The 20,414-nt window shown below is 39.3% G+C and overlaps 2 protein-coding genes across 2 annotated transcripts; both read right to left on the reverse strand.

Annotated features, from left to right (window-relative positions):
* Positions 11,140 to 13,727, reverse strand: LOC109835428. The gene is made up of 5 exons (XM_020403404.1): positions 13,462 to 13,727; positions 12,579 to 13,220; positions 11,893 to 12,358; positions 11,299 to 11,409; positions 11,140 to 11,187 (listed from the first exon to the last, which is right to left on the reverse strand). Exons 1-5 carry the CDS (start codon positions 13,725 to 13,727, stop codon positions 11,140 to 11,142), a joined length of 1,533 nt encoding a protein of 510 aa, XP_020258993.1.
* LOC109834475 lies at positions 16,089 to 20,408 on the reverse strand. The gene is made up of 2 exons (XM_020402497.1): positions 19,128 to 20,408; positions 16,089 to 19,021 (listed from the first exon to the last, which is right to left on the reverse strand). The coding sequence occupies exon 2, from the start codon at positions 17,850 to 17,852 to the stop codon at positions 16,494 to 16,496; it is 1,359 nt and encodes a 452-aa protein (XP_020258086.1). The 5' UTR covers positions 17,853 to 19,021; positions 19,128 to 20,408; the 3' UTR covers positions 16,089 to 16,493.

Genomic DNA, 20,414 nt, shown 5'->3' on the forward strand with positions numbered 1-20,414 from the left:
TGGGTCTCACATTCTCCTCTATATGATTTTCTGTAAGAGCGTCCGAGGGTAGGTTTTTCTCCCCTGAAATTTGTTTGAATGCATATCCGAGACTTGTTGTGCTTTTAACTCTTACTGGTTTTGGATGCTTGTATATTGCAGCTTTGCTTGATAGGAACTGGAAGCAGAGTATATTTGGGTGGGCTTTGCTCCTCCTACCTTGGAGAACAAAATCAAGCAGAGTATATTTGGGTGGGCTTTGCTCAGAAGCTCACCTCTGTGCTTCATCTTTTCCAGAAATAAATACGGTGTGAATGGCTGCGCTCTGAGTTAAAAAAAAAAAAAAAATAGGGGGTCTATTTACATCACGTATTCTCATCAAAAGTAACATAGATTGTCCTCGATGGATGCAATCTAAACGAATAAATATTTAGGAAAAAACAAACTAAGCAACAAAAGTAAACAGCAGGTTCTTAAGACGAAATCAAACGATAAATTGAGAGCAGATAAAATTTTATCTCACAAATTATCTATATTCTAGTTTTGAGTTCTGTTTGACTAAACCATAAGTTGAATGGGTTGGACATATCTATTATAGGTATGTATTTGTTTCTTCAAAAAAATAAATAAAAATATGTTAGAATCTACATTAAAAATAGGGAAAATTGCTTCCAGCCCCCAAAACAACCCAAAACATGCTCTGCCCCCCCAAGACCTTTTCAACGTTCCTTTTACCCCCAAAACCGCCCCCGATTTTCTTCCAGCCCCCAAAACCAATCCCCAGGCGTAACGCCGTTTAAACCCCGCTCGAAATGCCCAAAATACCCTTACGTTTAAAATTCCCCGTTATGAGTTACCTCCTCGTCCGTACCCTGTCATCTCTCTCTTCTGCAAGCAAACCGACTCCAGAAACCCAATTCAAAACCCTAGCCCTAAATCAACCGACCCCAACTCAAACCGAATCAAAGCAAAGGGATCAAAATGGCCGGCGATTCAACCCCCAAAGAACAACCAATACATAAGCTTGACAACAGAGCACTAACCTTAACAACAGGACTCTAACCTTAGCAACCAACCCATAACCTTAACAATAGGGCGCTAACCTTAGCAACCAATCCATAAGCATGACAACCAGCACATAACCTTGACAGCCAGTCCATGATCTTTCATAACAAAACCATAACATCAACAATACGACCCCGTGATCTTCTTAATCCATAAGCCTAACAACAGAGAGCTAAGCATTACAACAAGGAGCTAATGTTAGCTACCATTCCATAAGTTTAACAACAGAAATCTAACCTTAACAACCAATACATAAGCTTGACAACAGAGCACTAACCTTAACAACAGGACTCTAACCTTAGCAACCAACCCATAACCTTAACAATAGGGCGCTAACCTTAGCAACCAATCCATAAGCATGACAACCAGCACATAACCTTGACAGCCAGTCCATGATCTTTCATAACAAAACCATAACATCAACAATACGACCCCGTGATCTTCTTAATCCATAAGCCTAACAACAGAGAGCTAAGCATTACAACAAGGAGCTAATGTTAGCTACCATTCCATAAGTTTAACAACAGAAATCTAACCTTAACAACCAATACATAAGCTTGACAACAGAGCACTAACCTTAACAACAGGACTCTAACCTTAGCAACCAACCCATAACCTTAACAATAGGGCGCTAACCTTAGCAACCAATCCATAAGCATGACAACCAGCACATAACCTTGACAGCCAGTCCATGATCTTTCATAACAAAACCATAACATCAACAATACGACCCCGTGATCTTCTTAATCCATAAGCCTAACAACAGAGAGCTAAGCATTACAACAAGGAGCTAATGTTAGCTACCATTCCATAAGTTTAACAACAGAAATCTAACCTTAACAACCAATACATAAGCTTGACAACAGAGCACTAACCTTAACAACAGGACTCTAACCTTAGCAACCAACCCATAACCTTAACAATAGGGCGCTAACCTTAGCAACCAATCCATAAGCATGACAACCAGCACATAACCTTGACAGCCAGTCCATGATCTTTCATAACAAAACCATAACATCAACAATACGACCCCGTGATCTTCTTAATCCATAAGCCTAACAACAGAGAGCTAAGCATTACAACAAGGAGCTAATGTTAGCTACCATTCCATAAGTTTAACAACAGAAATCTAACCTTAACAACCAATACATAAGCTTGACAACAGAGCACTAACCTTAACAACAGGACTCTAACCTTAGCAACCAACCCATAACCTTAACAATAGGGCGCTAACCTTAGCAACCAATCCATAAGCATGACAACCAGCACATAACCTTGACAGCCAGTCCATGATCTTTCATAACAAAACCATAACATCAACAATACGACCCCGTGATCTTCTTAATCCATAAGCCTAACAACAGAGAGCTAAGCATTACAACAAGGAGCTAATGTTAGCTACCATTCCATAAGTTTAACAACAGAAATCTAACCTTAACAACCAATACATAAGCTTGACAACAGAGCACTAACCTTAACAACAGGACTCTAACCTTAGCAACCAACCCATAACCTTAACAATAGGGCGCTAACCTTAGCAACCAATCCATAAGCATGACAACCAGCACATAACCTTGACAGCCAGTCCATGATCTTTCATAACAAAACCATAACATCAACAATACGACCCCGTGATCTTCTTAATCCATAAGCCTAACAACAGAGAGCTAAGCATTACAACAAGGAGCTAATGTTAGCTACCATTCCATAAGTTTAACAACAGAAATCTAACCTTAACAACCAATACATAAGCTTGACAACAGAGCACTAACCTTAACAACAGGACTCTAACCTTAGCAACCAACCCATAACCTTAACAATAGGGCGCTAACCTTAGCAACCAATCCATAAGCATGACAACCAGCACATAACCTTGACAGCCAGTCCATGATCTTTCATAACAAAACCATAACATCAACAATACGACCCCGTGATCTTCTTAATCCATAAGCCTAACAACAGAGAGCTAAGCATTACAACAAGGAGCTAATGTTAGCTACCATTCCATAAGTTTAACAACAGAAATCTAACCTTAACAACCAATACATAAGCTTGACAACAGAGCACTAACCTTAACAACAGGACTCTAACCTTAGCAACCAACCCATAACCTTAACAATAGGGCGCTAACCTTAGCAACCAATCCATAAGCATGACAACCAGCACATAACCTTGACAGCCAGTCCATGATCTTTCATAACAAAACCATAACATCAACAATACGACCCCGTGATCTTCTTAATCCATAAGCCTAACAACAGAGAGCTAAGCATTACAACAAGGAGCTAATGTTAGCTACCATTCCATAAGTTTAACAACAGAAATCTAACCTTAACAACCAATACATAAGCTTGACAACAGAGCACTAACCTTAACAACAGGACTCTAACCTTAGCAACCAACCCATAACCTTAACAATAGGGCGCTAACCTTAGCAACCAATCCATAAGCATGACAACCAGCACATAACCTTGACAGCCAGTCCATGATCTTTCATAACAAAACCATAACATCAACAATACGACCCCGTGATCTTCTTAATCCATAAGCCTAACAACAGAGAGCTAAGCATTACAACAAGGAGCTAATGTTAGCTACCATTCCATAAGTTTAACAACAGAAATCTAACCTTAACAACCAATACATAAGCTTGACAACAGAGCACTAACCTTAACAACAGGACTCTAACCTTAGCAACCAACCCATAACCTTAACAATAGGGCGCTAACCTTAGCAACCAATCCATAAGCATGACAACCAGCACATAACCTTGACAGCCAGTCCATGATCTTTCATAACAAAACCATAACATCAACAATACGACCCCGTGATCTTCTTAATCCATAAGCCTAACAACAGAGAGCTAAGCATTACAACAAGGAGCTAATGTTAGCTACCATTCCATAAGTTTAACAACAGAAATCTAACCTTAACAACCAATACATAAGCTTGACAACAGAGCACTAACCTTAACAACAGGACTCTAACCTTAGCAACCAACCCATAACCTTAACAATAGGGCGCTAACCTTAGCAACCAATCCATAAGCATGACAACCAGCACATAACCTTGACAGCCAGTCCATGATCTTTCATAACAAAACCATAACATCAACAATACGACCCCGTGATCTTCTTAATCCATAAGCCTAACAACAGAGAGCTAAGCATTACAACAAGGAGCTAATGTTAGCTACCATTCCATAAGTTTAACAACAGAAATCTAACCTTAACAACCAATACATAAGCTTGACAACAGAGCACTAACCTTAACAACAGGACTCTAACCTTAGCAACCAACCCATAACCTTAACAATAGGGCGCTAACCTTAGCAACCAATCCATAAGCATGACAACCAGCACATAACCTTGACAGCCAGTCCATGATCTTTCATAACAAAACCATAACATCAACAATACGACCCCGTGATCTTCTTAATCCATAAGCCTAACAACAGAGAGCTAAGCATTACAACAAGGAGCTAATGTTAGCTACCATTCCATAAGTTTAACAACAGAAATCTAACCTTAACAACCAATACATAAGCTTGACAACAGAGCACTAACCTTAACAACAGGACTCTAACCTTAGCAACCAACCCATAACCTTAACAATAGGGCGCTAACCTTAGCAACCAATCCATAAGCATGACAACCAGCACATAACCTTGACAGCCAGTCCATGATCTTTCATAACAAAACCATAACATCAACAATACGACCCCGTGATCTTCTTAATCCATAAGCCTAACAACAGAGAGCTAAGCATTACAACAAGGAGCTAATGTTAGCTACCATTCCATAAGTTTAACAACAGAAATCTAACCTTAACAACCAATACATAAGCTTGACAACAGAGCACTAACCTTAACAACAGGACTCTAACCTTAGCAACCAACCCATAACCTTAACAATAGGGCGCTAACCTTAGCAACCAATCCATAAGCATGACAACCAGCACATAACCTTGACAGCCAGTCCATGATCTTTCATAACAAAACCATAACATCAACAATACGACCCCGTGATCTTCTTAATCCATAAGCCTAACAACAGAGAGCTAAGCATTACAACAAGGAGCTAATGTTAGCTACCATTCCATAAGTTTAACAACAGAAATCTAACCTTAACAACCAATACATAAGCTTGACAACAGAGCACTAACCTTAACAACAGGACTCTAACCTTAGCAACCAACCCATAACCTTAACAATAGGGCGCTAACCTTAGCAACCAATCCATAAGCATGACAACCAGCACATAACCTTGACAGCCAGTCCATGATCTTTCATAACAAAACCATAACATCAACAATACGACCCCGTGATCTTCTTAATCCATAAGCCTAACAACAGAGAGCTAAGCATTACAACAAGGAGCTAATGTTAGCTACCATTCCATAAGTTTAACAACAGAAATCTAACCTTAACAACCAATACATAAGCTTGACAACAGAGCACTAACCTTAACAACAGGACTCTAACCTTAGCAACCAACCCATAACCTTAACAATAGGGCGCTAACCTTAGCAACCAATCCATAAGCATGACAACCAGCACATAACCTTGACAGCCAGTCCATGATCTTTCATAACAAAACCATAACATCAACAATACGACCCCGTGATCTTCTTAATCCATAAGCCTAACAACAGAGAGCTAAGCATTACAACAAGGAGCTAATGTTAGCTACCATTCCATAAGTTTAACAACAGAAATCTAACCTTAACAACCAATACATAAGCTTGACAACAGAGCACTAACCTTAACAACAGGACTCTAACCTTAGCAACCAACCCATAACCTTAACAATAGGGCGCTAACCTTAGCAACCAATCCATAAGCATGACAACCAGCACATAACCTTGACAGCCAGTCCATGATCTTTCATAACAAAACCATAACATCAACAATACGACCCCGTGATCTTCTTAATCCATAAGCCTAACAACAGAGAGCTAAGCATTACAACAAGGAGCTAATGTTAGCTACCATTCCATAAGTTTAACAACAGAAATCTAACCTTAACAACCAATACATAAGCTTGACAACAGAGCACTAACCTTAACAACAGGACTCTAACCTTAGCAACCAACCCATAACCTTAACAATAGGGCGCTAACCTTAGCAACCAATCCATAAGCATGACAACCAGCACATAACCTTGACAGCCAGTCCATGATCTTTCATAACAAAACCATAACATCAACAATACGACCCCGTGATCTTCTTAATCCATAAGCCTAACAACAGAGAGCTAAGCATTACAACAAGGAGCTAATGTTAGCTACCATTCCATAAGTTTAACAACAGAAATCTAACCTTAACAACCAATACATAAGCTTGACAACAGAGCACTAACCTTAACAACAGGACTCTAACCTTAGCAACCAACCCATAACCTTAACAATAGGGCGCTAACCTTAGCAACCAATCCATAAGCATGACAACCAGCACATAACCTTGACAGCCAGTCCATGATCTTTCATAACAAAACCATAACATCAACAATACGACCCCGTGATCTTCTTAATCCATAAGCCTAACAACAGAGAGCTAAGCATTACAACAAGGAGCTAATGTTAGCTACCATTCCATAAGTTTAACAACAGAAATCTAACCTTAACAACCAATACATAAGCTTGACAACAGAGCACTAACCTTAACAACAGGACTCTAACCTTAGCAACCAACCCATAACCTTAACAATAGGGCGCTAACCTTAGCAACCAATCCATAAGCATGACAACCAGCACATAACCTTGACAGCCAGTCCATGATCTTTCATAACAAAACCATAACATCAACAATACGACCCCGTGATCTTCTTAATCCATAAGCCTAACAACAGAGAGCTAAGCATTACAACAAGGAGCTAATGTTAGCTACCATTCCATAAGTTTAACAACAGAAATCTAACCTTAACAACCAATACATAAGCTTGACAACAGAGCACTAACCTTAACAACAGGACTCTAACCTTAGCAACCAACCCATAACCTTAACAATAGGGCGCTAACCTTAGCAACCAATCCATAAGCATGACAACCAGCACATAACCTTGACAGCCAGTCCATGATCTTTCATAACAAAACCATAACATCAACAATACGACCCCGTGATCTTCTTAATCCATAAGCCTAACAACAGAGAGCTAAGCATTACAACAAGGAGCTAATGTTAGCTACCATTCCATAAGTTTAACAACAGAAATCTAACCTTAACAACCAATACATAAGCTTGACAACAGAGCACTAACCTTAACAACAGGACTCTAACCTTAGCAACCAACCCATAACCTTAACAATAGGGCGCTAACCTTAGCAACCAATCCATAAGCATGACAACCAGCACATAACCTTGACAGCCAGTCCATGATCTTTCATAACAAAACCATAACATCAACAATACGACCCCGTGATCTTCTTAATCCATAAGCCTAACAACAGAGAGCTAAGCATTACAACAAGGAGCTAATGTTAGCTACCATTCCATAAGTTTAACAACAGAAATCTAACCTTAACAACCAATACATAAGCTTGACAACAGAGCACTAACCTTAACAACAGGACTCTAACCTTAGCAACCAACCCATAACCTTAACAATAGGGCGCTAACCTTAGCAACCAATCCATAAGCATGACAACCAGCACATAACCTTGACAGCCAGTCCATGATCTTTCATAACAAAACCATAACATCAACAATACGACCCCGTGATCTTCTTAATCCATAAGCCTAACAACAGAGAGCTAAGCATTACAACAAGGAGCTAATGTTAGCTACCATTCCATAAGTTTAACAACAGAAATCTAACCTTAACAACCAATACATAAGCTTGACAACAGAGCACTAACCTTAACAACAGGACTCTAACCTTAGCAACCAACCCATAACCTTAACAATAGGGCGCTAACCTTAGCAACCAATCCATAAGCATGACAACCAGCACATAACCTTGACAGCCAGTCCATGATCTTTCATAACAAAACCATAACATCAACAATACGACCCCGTGATCTTCTTAATCCATAAGCCTAACAACAGAGAGCTAAGCATTACAACAAGGAGCTAATGTTAGCTACCATTCCATAAGTTTAACAACAGAAATCTAACCTTAACAACCAATACATAAGCTTGACAACAGAGCACTAACCTTAACAACAGGACTCTAACCTTAGCAACCAACCCATAACCTTAACAATAGGGCGCTAACCTTAGCAACCAATCCATAAGCATGACAACCAGCACATAACCTTGACAGCCAGTCCATGATCTTTCATAACAAAACCATAACATCAACAATACGACCCCGTGATCTTCTTAATCCATAAGCCTAACAACAGAGAGCTAAGCATTACAACAAGGAGCTAATGTTAGCTACCATTCCATAAGTTTAACAACAGAAATCTAACCTTAACAACCAATACATAAGCTTGACAACAGAGCACTAACCTTAACAACAGGACTCTAACCTTAGCAACCAACCCATAACCTTAACAATAGGGCGCTAACCTTAGCAACCAATCCATAAGCATGACAACCAGCACATAACCTTGACAGCCAGTCCATGATCTTTCATAACAAAACCATAACATCAACAATACGACCCCGTGATCTTCTTAATCCATAAGCCTAACAACAGAGAGCTAAGCATTACAACAAGGAGCTAATGTTAGCTACCATTCCATAAGTTTAACAACAGAAATCTAACCTTAACAACCAATACATAAGCTTGACAACAGAGCACTAACCTTAACAACAGGACTCTAACCTTAGCAACCAACCCATAACCTTAACAATAGGGCGCTAACCTTAGCAACCAATCCATAAGCATGACAACCAGCACATAACCTTGACAGCCAGTCCATGATCTTTCATAACAAAACCATAACATCAACAATACGACCCCGTGATCTTCTTAATCCATAAGCCTAACAACAGAGAGCTAAGCATTACAACAAGGAGCTAATGTTAGCTACCATTCCATAAGTTTAACAACAGAAATCTAACCTTAACAACCAATACATAAGCTTGACAACAGAGCACTAACCTTAACAACAGGACTCTAACCTTAGCAACCAACCCATAACCTTAACAATAGGGCGCTAACCTTAGCAACCAATCCATAAGCATGACAACCAGCACATAACCTTGACAGCCAGTCCATGATCTTTAATAACAAAACCATAACATCACCAGAGAGCTAAGCGTTACAACAAGGAGCTAATGTTAGCTACCATTCCATAAGTTTAACAACAGAAATCTAACCTTAACAACCAATACATAAGCTTGACAACAGAGCACTAACCTTAACAACAGGACTCTAACCTTAGCAACCAACCCATAACCTTAACAATAGGGCGCTAACCTTAGCAACCAATCCATAAGCATGACAACCAGCACATAACCTTGACAGCCAGTCCATGATCTTTAATAACAAAACCATAACATCAACAATACGACGACCCCGTGATCTTCTTAATCCATAAGCCTAACAACAGATTTATAAGCGTTACAACAAGGAGCTAATGTTAGCTACCATTCCATAAGTTTAACAACAGAGAGCTAACCTTAACAACCAACACATAAGCTTGACAACAGAGCACTAACCTCAACAATAGCTGTGGGTGAATGCATGTGGGTGAATGCATGTGGCTATTGAACAAGTTCATTAAAGGGAGCCACATGCATGTGGCTATTGAATGCATGTGGAGAGGTCCCTTGCTGTTATTCAGCAGCGTGTGGTTGTCACGGTCACCGGCGTATATTCTCTGCTACTGCATTCAATGTTCCTCCTAGTTCCCAAGGAGGAGAGTTAATATAACCTGAACACCTACCTATCCCCACATTCCACGCGGCAACTTCACCATCCCTTCGCCTGTTCAGCTACAGGATAGCGCAGACATCCTTTCGACGCAATCTTTCCTCGATCTCCCCTACCATTTATTCTCTGTTGACCCTCTATAAAAAAAGCTACCCTCTCCCCAAAACCTTCAAGTTCTCCTTTCGCCATGAAAACCCGAAGATCAACGCTAGTCCTCACGCCGATGAAGGTCATGGCGACGAGGTTTGCGCACAATGATGAAGATCTTGGGTATCCCTCACGCTGATGAAGACGTTATCCCCTGGAACGGGTTTGATCTTAGTTCCATTAGCTGTGGGTGAATGCATGTGGCTCTTTTCAACGAGCTTGTACAATAAAAAGATAGTTAAGATTGATAGGTGCGTGGAATACCATCAATTCAGCTGCATCAATGTGTGAATCACCTAGGAAGGCATGCGAATGCTGGTGGAGATAGTCCTCTGGCTTACGTTAACACTGTATAGCTATACAGTGTAAACGTAAGCCAGAGGACTATCTACAACAGCATCGCATGCCTTCCTAGGTGCATCACACATTGATCCATCTGAATTGATCATATTCCACGCACCTATGAATCTTAACTATCTTTTTATTGTACAAGCTCATTGAAGGGAGCCAGTTATATTCACCCACGGTTATGGGACATATAGTAGAGACAATGGTAATACATGCTGTAGTCATCGTGTATTCAAGCTTATTTGTTGAGTTTACGGGGTTGTTGATAGGCTTATTTGTTTGTTATAAGGTTGTAGCAAGTTCATTGTAAAAGAAATTATTTTTGGATACATGTTGTTTTGTTAAGTTTAACGATTTATCAAGAAATATTATGGACTCACTGTTAAGGTTATTGACTGGTTGTTAAGTTTACGTGTTTATGGATTGGTTGCTAAGGTTGACTCTTTGTTGTCAGGCTTGTTGATTTATTGTTAAAGTTAGCGCTCTGTTGTCAATTTTTATGTATTGGTTACTAAGGTTAGCTATCTGTTGTTGAACTTGTGGAATCGTAGCTATCTGTAGCTCCTTGTTGTAACGTTTAGCTCTACTGTATAGCTTATTGGTTGAGAAGATCAGGGGGTGAATTGATAAGCTTATGGTTTTGTTGTTTAGATCGTGGATTGGTTGTCAAGCTTATGGATTCCTTAACAATAGGGTTAGCTATCTGTTGTTAAGGTAAGCTGTTAATTGTCAAGCTTATGAATTGGTTGTTAATGTTAGCTATCTGTTGTCAAAACTATGGAATGGTTGCTAACGTTAGCTCCCTGTTGTTAAGGTTAGCTATCTGTTGTATTGGTTGTTAAGGTTAGCTATCCTGTAGCTGACAGGCGAAGGGATGGTGGTGTTGCCGCGTGGAATGTGGGGATAGGTAGGTGTTCAGGTTATATTAACTCACCTCCTTGGGAACTAGGAGGAACATTGAATGCAGTAGCAGAGAATATACGCCGGTGACCGTGACAACCAAACGCTGCTGAATAACAGCAAGGGACCTCTCCACAAGAGGGCGCTAACAATTAATCAATAAACATAACAATTAATCAAAAACTTAACAACCAAAAAAACATAACAATTAATCAAAAACTTGAACATTAAAGTGATAAATTTGACAACCAAAAAAATAACCTTAACAACCAAATCAAAACTTCAACATTAAAGTGATAAACTTGACAACCAAGTAATAACCTTAACTACCAAGTCAAAACGTCAACATTAAAGTGATAAACTTGACAACCAAGTTTATCACCTTAACAACCAAGCTATGACCTTCTCACTTGTAGTGATATACAGGACAACAAATCCATATACATGACAATAAAACGCTAAACTATATAGGCTCGTTACAGCTTGCACGATTGTGACCCTCCATGTTGCATCGAGAGCACTTAACCGGTCGGGTGTTCAGCGACCTGTTGTTTATTCGTCTAGTGCATGGTCTGCCACGTCTTTTTTTGGTGAGAGGAGGCTTCAACACTCGCTCTTCTGGCGGTACAAAGCGCTTCTCGTAATCTGGGATGGGATAGATGATCGGTGCATAGCTTGCTCTGAACGCAACAACAGTCATGTACCAATCGCAATATTGATAAATTTCTCGTCCCATCCATGTAATTGCAGCGCACGCATGTTTGCAGGGAATGCGGGTGATGTCCCAGGACCTGCAAGAACAAGTCCGATTCTTCAAATCTACGCGGCAAGTTTTATTGGACTCGACCTCCACAATATCTTCCGTCGAATGTTTAATCGCCAAGCAGCTACCATGCTGAATGTTATCACTCAGCACCAACTCCGCTTCCGGGCATAGGTATCCAGACCATTTCTGACCCAATAGCCTCCTTTCATGCATGCGCTCCATTATTTGCTTCCGTATGGTCTCAACCAAAGGTAAGATTCGCAACAATCGTGCCTTTCTTATCCAGCTGTTGAAGGACTCAGCAACGTTTGAAGTAACATGGCCATACCTTAACAACAAAGCACTAACAATAACAATAATTCCTTAAACTAAACATTAAAGGCCTAACCTTAACAACAAATATCCTAAACTTAACAGCAAAACCCTAGCAGAATAACTCTAACCATAACAATAAAAATCTAACCTTAACAGAAAACTGTAGGATAACTCTAACCTTAACAACTATAACAGTGCTGTAACAAAATAACGTCGGGACCAAGCTATCTTACCTTATACCAGGAAAATGCGCGTTTGCCCATCTCTCCGGGGAGTATTCCATTACAGTGACATAAGCCCTGTGATCGATCGCTGCCAATTCTTTCATGTCATTATCCCATTCAGATATTGTGAACTTATAAGCCGCAGATTGTAACAGCTCGCCCAACGTAGTCGCGATATTTGCCTTGTGCCCAAAATCCTTCATCTTTTTTTTGAAATTCTCGACTAGATGCAGAACACACCTTGAATGGAATGCATCTGGAAAGAATTCCTCGACTGCTGCCCTGATACCCTTGTCGGCGTCTGAAATCATTACCAGTCGATGTGGAGGTTGGTAAGGATTTTCCCTATCATACAGTAACGTCCATAATCCTTGTAAGAACCATTTCCAGTTAACCTCATTCTCTTGGTCGCATACGCAATAAGCTAGGGGAAATATTCCCTGGTTGCCGTCATACCCAGTAGCGCTAAGTAGTATGCCTCTGTAACGATCTTTAATAAATGTTCCATCCAAAAACAATAGAGGCCTACACCCAGCAATGAACCCTTCAATACAGGCATTATAACTAATGAACAGTCGCCTGAACCTCCCGTCATCAGCATCAATAACAACACGACTCCCTGGATTAGTTGCATGCACCATGGATTCATACCTGCATGAATATAACAACAAAGCAGTACATTTAGCGAAGGATTCATAACCATAACAAATGATCTTCAAACTTCACGACCAACACGTATACTTAACGACGAACCAATAACTTTAACAACTAATACGTATAGTTAGCAACCAACACGTACACTTAACGTCGAACCGCCAACTTTAACAACTACTACGTATAGTTAGCAACCAAAAGGTAAGAGTGATTTCAGAAGAATAAAAAAGATAAGGACCATCTCAGTGAATCGTAAGCCTCATCATCGTCACCGAACAGGTCCTGTTGAGCTGTCTCCTTGCTCCACCACGCTTTACTGTAGTTAATCTTGATGCCAAAATTAGAGAGCATGTCGTTCTTGATATCGACCGCACGAAGATCTGGCCTAACCTTCAAAACAGCTTGTATTTGGCTAGCAATGAACTTCCTTGATGCCCTTGAGTTGCCAGCATTTGCTCCATGTTGACCGCAGGTGTGGGTAGACTCGAAATTCTTTATGGACATGATAGACGAATTTCTGAGCGGGGAAGCAAACAACATCCAAGGGCAACCATGTGTGTGTTTGAATCGGCAATAGACTCTTATGCGTCTTTGTTCATTGTGGTAAAAATCATACTCGAACCGTTTAGCAATTGAATAGTATTGAAGTGCTAATCTAACTTCAGCAGCACTATCAAATTTCTGACCAACTTCACGTATGGAGGTGTGCCACTCAGTTGGGATCTTTGTTTGGTGATTAAGCATGTCTTCCAGCAGCATGATCGAGTCGCCGGTGGGGTTGTCATTAGGAATACGCTCATCATTACAGGTTTGGGTGAACGGGGTATCTGCGCACCGCGAATTTTCTGTCGGTATTGTCCTGAAGTATAAATCAAAATACATAGCCTTAGCAACGAACTGATAACCTTAACAACGAACTCATAAACGTAACAACCTACACATATCCTTAACAACTAACCCTTATACTTAAGGGCAGACTCGTGACCTTAACAACAAACGCATATACTTAACATCAAACACCATAACTTAGCAACCAACTAGTATACGTAACAGCCAACAAATAACTTTAACAACCAGTGCTTAACATAACCTTGACAGCCAACACATTACCAAAGCAACCAATGCATGAGGTTAACAACTAATGGCAAAACCTATCAGTGAACTCAAAAGGAAATCTGGAGTGTAATTCCTACGCAGTTTCCGGCGTAGTCTGCGTGTTCTGCGAAGTTGAGGATTCCGCAGCGGAGGTGGCATACAAATTCGCGTCTGTAAATCCATTACGCCGACAATACTCGAACATCAAATTTAAGTCGTCGTCATTGTCAATTGAAATGCTGAATTTCTTTTCCCTTTCGCATATGAACTTCAGTGAAAGAGATTGCATTGGTATTTTAAGCCTTTCCGCCACTCGATATTTCAAGCTGATTATTTCTGTATTCTCTTTGATAACGACGAATACACCGTCACCACCTTTGTTGCTTTTTGCCTTCGTTACCACGCATAGAAGAGATCCATCCGCTATTTTATTACAGGGAGTGGTTGAAGAATCGAAGAGGCTTTTATTGAGGATAATTAAGTGGAAGGAACAACTTAGCTTGAAGGGGGATATAGCTGGTGATAATATCTGATGATAATTTTGGAGGGAAATGGGAATTTTCCCCCCAAAAAAAGTCATTCATATCACCATTTAATGCCTACAGTCGAAACGATGGGTTTCCGTCGTGAGAGGGCGACGAACACATGCTGCGAAGGGTATTTTGGGCATTTCGAGCGGTGTTTAAACGGAAGGTGGCCTGGGGATTCGTTTTGGGGGCTGGAAGAAAATCGGGGGCGGTTTTGGGGGTAAAAGGCACGTTGAAAAGGTCTTGGGGGGGCAGAGCACGTTCTGTGTTGTTTTGGGGGCTGGAAGCAATTTTCCCTTAAAAATAATTTGTTTCATGAGAATACATTTATAATCGCTCCAAATTCTACTTTCTTACCGGAAGCAAATCACATACGTTTAAAATGTAACAATTTAATCTAACTGGCTACAATTTTCTCTTTCCTGCTACAAATATTTTAATATGCTATGGTGTTGCCTAATCTGTTATGGTTTTCTTTAATCTGCTATAATTTTGACCTATTATTTAACTTACTATGTTATAGCTTTTACCTTGCTATATTTTCTTTTAAGCAATGAAGTATAGTTTTCCTCAACTGAGCACAGAATAATTCTTATGTTGACTACTAATGTTTCTTTAGTCTATATAGACTTGATTTCTCATAGCTCTCTTTATCTGATTATTTTTTATAATTTTTTTATTTTTTTTAGAGAATACTCATGTTTCATTAATGGAAAAAAAAAGTTATTTCAATTAATTGCCTGATGAGATAATGAGCTATACTTAAAAAAAAACTTTATTTCAAAATAATTCGCTGTGCTTAATAGAAACTGAGAATATGATTAAATCTTTTTTAGGAGACAAAATTTGATGTAACTTATAACTGTGAGCTTACTCCTGATAAATCAAATATTAGCCAATTTTGTTGCATTTACAAGTGCAGCGTTCAAGTATGATACGTCTGATGCATATATATCAAGCATTCATGGATTGGCAACAAAATGTGTGTTCTTCTATGATTAAGCACTGATCATGTATGGCCAATACAACAGTTTCGCATACGTATTGTAAAAATTGCTTCATTTTTATAGTATCCTTCTCACATGCTACATACATGAAGCAAGAAAAATTACAACTTAAAATTTACATCCAAAAAAATTGCAGAAACAAGAATTGAAGAACTCAACGTCTTGAATATCAACAATCTGTTTCCCTCATGATCAACAACTATTAATCAATTAAGAAAAACTACATATTAAGATTTACATAAAGAATGCAGAAACAAGAATTGAACTCGAGCCTTGCACATGAACGATCAGTTTCCCTCATGGTCAACTACTAATCAAGTAAGAAAAGCTACACATTAAAGTTTACATTCAAGAATGCAGAAACAAGAACTGGAACTCTAGCCTTGTACATGAATTCTCACCTTGTACATGAACTCTCAGTTTCCCTCGAAATCATCAACAATTAATCAAGTAAGAAAAACCACAGATTGAGATTTACATCGAAGAATCAAGAGACAAGAATTGATACTTGAGTATTGAACATGAACAATCGCTTTCTCTCATGATCAACAGCTATTAATCAAGAACTTGAACCGGTCCTCCCTCAGTTCAGAACTAACCAAAATCAAGAAACACGTACATTAATGCATCAGTTCCTGTTATCAATCTTTCCTTATCCTTTTCAAATCTCTACCATCCTCTTGAGAATCAGCACTCTGCTTTCTCTTGCCCTTTGCCTCGTACAATTCATCGACACTTTGCTCGTCATCTACAATATTTTCCTCATTCTCTCTGACAGGGAATTGTGCAGGAGTTATGGTGGACACTTCGTAGGGAACAAGCTCCCCAGCCAGTAGTGGGATCCTCACCCAATGATGCAACTCATGGACTGTTGCATCCTCAGGATTAGAGCTCATCTTCAACAGAAAAGATCGATTGCCTACACAGAAAGGCACATCTTTGTTGAACCTCATAATATCAGCCCTCTCAAGTTGGTATGGTGCTATGATCCCAGCTTCGGCCAAATCCAAGAACTTGTAACTGCGCCAAGAACATCCCTGATCCCCAAGACTGTAGAGAGCGAGTATGCTGTTTTTGGCAATAACAACCCCGATTTTGTCATCGCTTATCTTGCCTAGATATTTTCTCTGTGCAGAATGAAGCATTTTTGGTAGATCGAGTTTTTGCAGGCCTGAGCTATCAACAGTGTTGAAAGTGACGACCATCTTCTGATCATCAGTGAGCCAGAATGCAGCACCAGAATCATCAGAAATGCCTGTATGCATCAAGATACGCCTGGGGCTGATATCTAACAACCTTGTGCCCTGGACCCATTTGTCTACTCCTGAGTGGTACCAGTCGAATGTGTACTTGCCCCCGTCGGCCTCTTCAACAGCGCAGATAATGTCGAATGCAGGGAGTTGGTTGTTGACGGAAAGAACTGCAGTATCGTAATCTTTGTGGGATCTTGGAGGGCTGGGGATGCGCCTGTAACTGTCAGCATTGTGGACGAACGGGTTGAAGACGTGGTAGGAATTCGAGGAGGATTTGTAGACTAGGAGGAGGCCTTTGGAGGAGGAGCAGATGAAGAAGGGCTGGGGAATTGAGGAGGGGAAGGAGGGGTTTGTGGGAGGATGATGACCGGGGTGGAAACAATTGAAGTAGTAGTTGTCAGAGGGGAAGTGCTTGAATAAGATCCCAGCTATGGAAGGGGCTGCGTTGACAACTGGAGCTGCTGCATTAGAGGGTGCGGAGGTCCCAGAGGGAGTAGTATCAGAGCTGGTTCCTTCTTGATCAAGAAAAGAAGAGCAAGAAGCCATTGATTTGGCTTCTTTGATGTCTCTCTTCTCTGTTTCTTGGAAAAGGTTTATGAGGGTGGGGTGTTGTTTTTTTTCTTGCAGGGAGAGGATTATGAGAGGGTTATGATGGAGGACTTTGGGATGGTTTGGTTTGGCTTTATAGAAGTGGTATTTTGATCGTAAGTAACAGGATATTTTCCTTAGTACAAAATATGAATACATGAAATATTGGAGCTAACCTGTGTTGATTTACTTAGTTCAAAAATGTCAAAAAAAAATGGTTAATATAAACTATCTTGACGAGTTAAAATGAGTTAAAGCTTCTCGTCATTTATGTCTTTAAACACGAACTATCTATATGCCTTTAAAGAAAAAGATGGTATTATTCTTTTTGCAAAAACAATAAAAGATGAGGTAATGTGTCACCCCAAATATATCATATTAGTAGAATTATTAACAAAATCTAACTACATCTCAATCTGACCCTTTGATATAGATTGCCCTCCAGATTTTAACTTGTTATTTTTAGATGACATAGCATAGGGATAAAACATCAATTGTACCTTCCAATCCTTCTGAAAATAGAGGGTGTGTTAGCACCACACTCATAGCGTAGGGATAAAATCCACTACAATGTACTATAGCGATCTTTAATTTATTGATTCCTGGTAAATCCCTCTTCATATTATGTTATGAGGTTTCCAGGAAAGTCAAATACATAAAAGCTTATTGAACATCCAAAGCATGGAATATTCTGGTAATTTCTACTTGAAACTATTAAGTTATCCTTTGCTCTCACCAAAACTACAACAGTACATTATGAGAGACTGCAAGATGGTAAATATCAAGCTCACCAGTGATGGGTTCAGAATTTTTATCTGAATGGGGTTCAGGATTTTATCTGAATGGGGTGATGGGTTCAGAATTTTATCTGAATGGGGTTCAGGATTTTATCTGAATGGGGTCTCTATGTAACTGATTAGCTCATCGAAGTAGCCAATTCCAACAATTATCCTCTTCAATGATGTCCTTTACTATTTTTTGCGGTGTCCTAAGTACTAAATACCAGTAAATTAGTAAAAAATGCTTATAAAGCTCGCAATCTAGTGGTGTCCTATGGCATCACTGGACAATGTGTAGCTCAAGAGGCAAGCCGATCCTGAATCATAGCTATATCAGTATTGAGTTTAGTAATAACAGTTACAGTTTAATGCCATTATGAGAGATATCCAACATAGCCATAAATAGTAATTGAAAAGGTCGATAGCATACCTTGGATTATTTTATAAATGAAATCATCAGGGAAGGCAGGATCCGATGATTTAACCACAATCATACATGAGGTGTATCCAGACTTTTCAATGCAAAGCCGCTCGCGTGGAACACCATGACTAGGCCATTCAAATTCACCAGAAAATTATAAAATTTTCAGGATAAAAATAAATAAATATATATATAAATAGGAAAACAAAATGGGAATTTGGTTTCTGGCTTTACTTGCTCAATTTGACATGGAGGTTTTATCCTCTTCCGGTGAGTTTTCCCAATCACTGACATTCGATTGGAGGATGATGATCTGGTGATCTTTTGGTTCAAGAATTGATCGGCGATGATCAGATGTAAAACGTGAGGCTGAACTTTTTTGGGCATAGGCCAGGTAATTGAGGAATCGGCATTGCTCTCAAACCACACACCATCCCATCATATCTAATCTAAGTTCTAAGCTAATAAATACAGGACTTGAAACAAACAATAATCGGTGAAATAATGCATAAGCTAAAACAGCAGATTAACTAAGTAATCTCTTTAAATTGACTAACCAATTCAAGAAACTAATAGATTAGTAGATTGAAACTTTTAAAAGATTCAAATAAACAGATTTGTAGGGCGGGGAATGTTTTAGCTTGTGATGATTAGGGGTAAAAAAAATTCCTAAATAATGTGAAAATTGGAATCTCCAAGAAGATCTAACAATACCCATAAACCAAATACTACCCATCATATCTAAGTTCCTAAAAAAATGAATTTTCTTCTGTCAATTTTCTTATTAGGGTTAGTAGGAAATACAACTATTCTTTTGATGACTCCTCAAGTAACTATCTAGATATCATAATTGACTGTGAATTTCCAGCATCTTCATCGCTAGACAACAAGACCCCATACCAATAGACAAACATAAGGCCCTATATTTTTCACTTTTACTTGCCCAAAATCATCAAAAACAAGTAGCCAAGGTTCATAGTTTCATATCGAAAAATAACAGAGAGATAGGATTAATATTGTTCTTCTCAGAATAAGAGCAAACAGGATATCTCCTTAGAATTAGACCAAAACAAAAAGTACTAAATACCCAAAAGATGGGCATGTTCATCATACAAGAGCAACCAAGTATATGCCAAAAGACATATAATATAATACATGTCTATAGTTTTTCATAGAAGCATTAACCAAAATTTTATCACACAAGAACAGCCAAGCGTTAACCGAGTATATTCTCCTAATTACAACAATGACCATAAGCCACAGCTTCGTTAACCTGAGTACTGTGATTTTTGCTTAGAATTACAGTTAACAGAACTGAATCAGGTCAATAACATTAAAGATCTAAACTTTATCATTCCTAAATCAAACCCAGCAACAAAAAACCCATAACTTGTCATACAAAACGCAAAGAAATAAAGGGACCGGCAAAGTTATTTCAAGCAGAAACCCTTCTTTTGAAATTGGATAATGGATCTCTTTCCACCTGAAATCATCAAAGACCCATTATCAGTTTATATCATA

This window comes from Asparagus officinalis, chromosome 3 (genome assembly GCF_001876935.1).
Source record: "Asparagus officinalis chromosome 3, Aspof.V1, whole genome shotgun sequence".
Lineage (NCBI taxonomy): Eukaryota > Viridiplantae > Streptophyta > Magnoliopsida > Asparagales > Asparagaceae > Asparagus > Asparagus officinalis.

What these genes read in the sequence shown, in the direction of transcription:
- LOC109835428 (XM_020403404.1), bottom strand. Translation starts at nt 13,727, where the DNA reads ATGTCCATAAAGAATTTCGAGTCTACCCACACCTGCGGTCAACATGGA. An exon ending in GCTTACGATTCACTGAGATG is followed by an intron (nt 13,221 to 13,461) that starts GTCCTTATCTTT and finishes ATATTCATGCAG; the next exon opens with GTATGAATCCATGGTGCATG. An exon ending in GCGCATTTTCCTGGTATAAG is followed by an intron (nt 12,359 to 12,578) that starts GTAAGATAGCTT and finishes TTTGTTGTTAAG; the next exon opens with GTATGGCCATGTTACTTCAA.
- LOC109834475 (XM_020402497.1), bottom strand. Translation starts at nt 17,852, where the DNA reads ATGTATTCATATTTTGTACTAAGGAAAATATCCTGTTACTTACGATCA.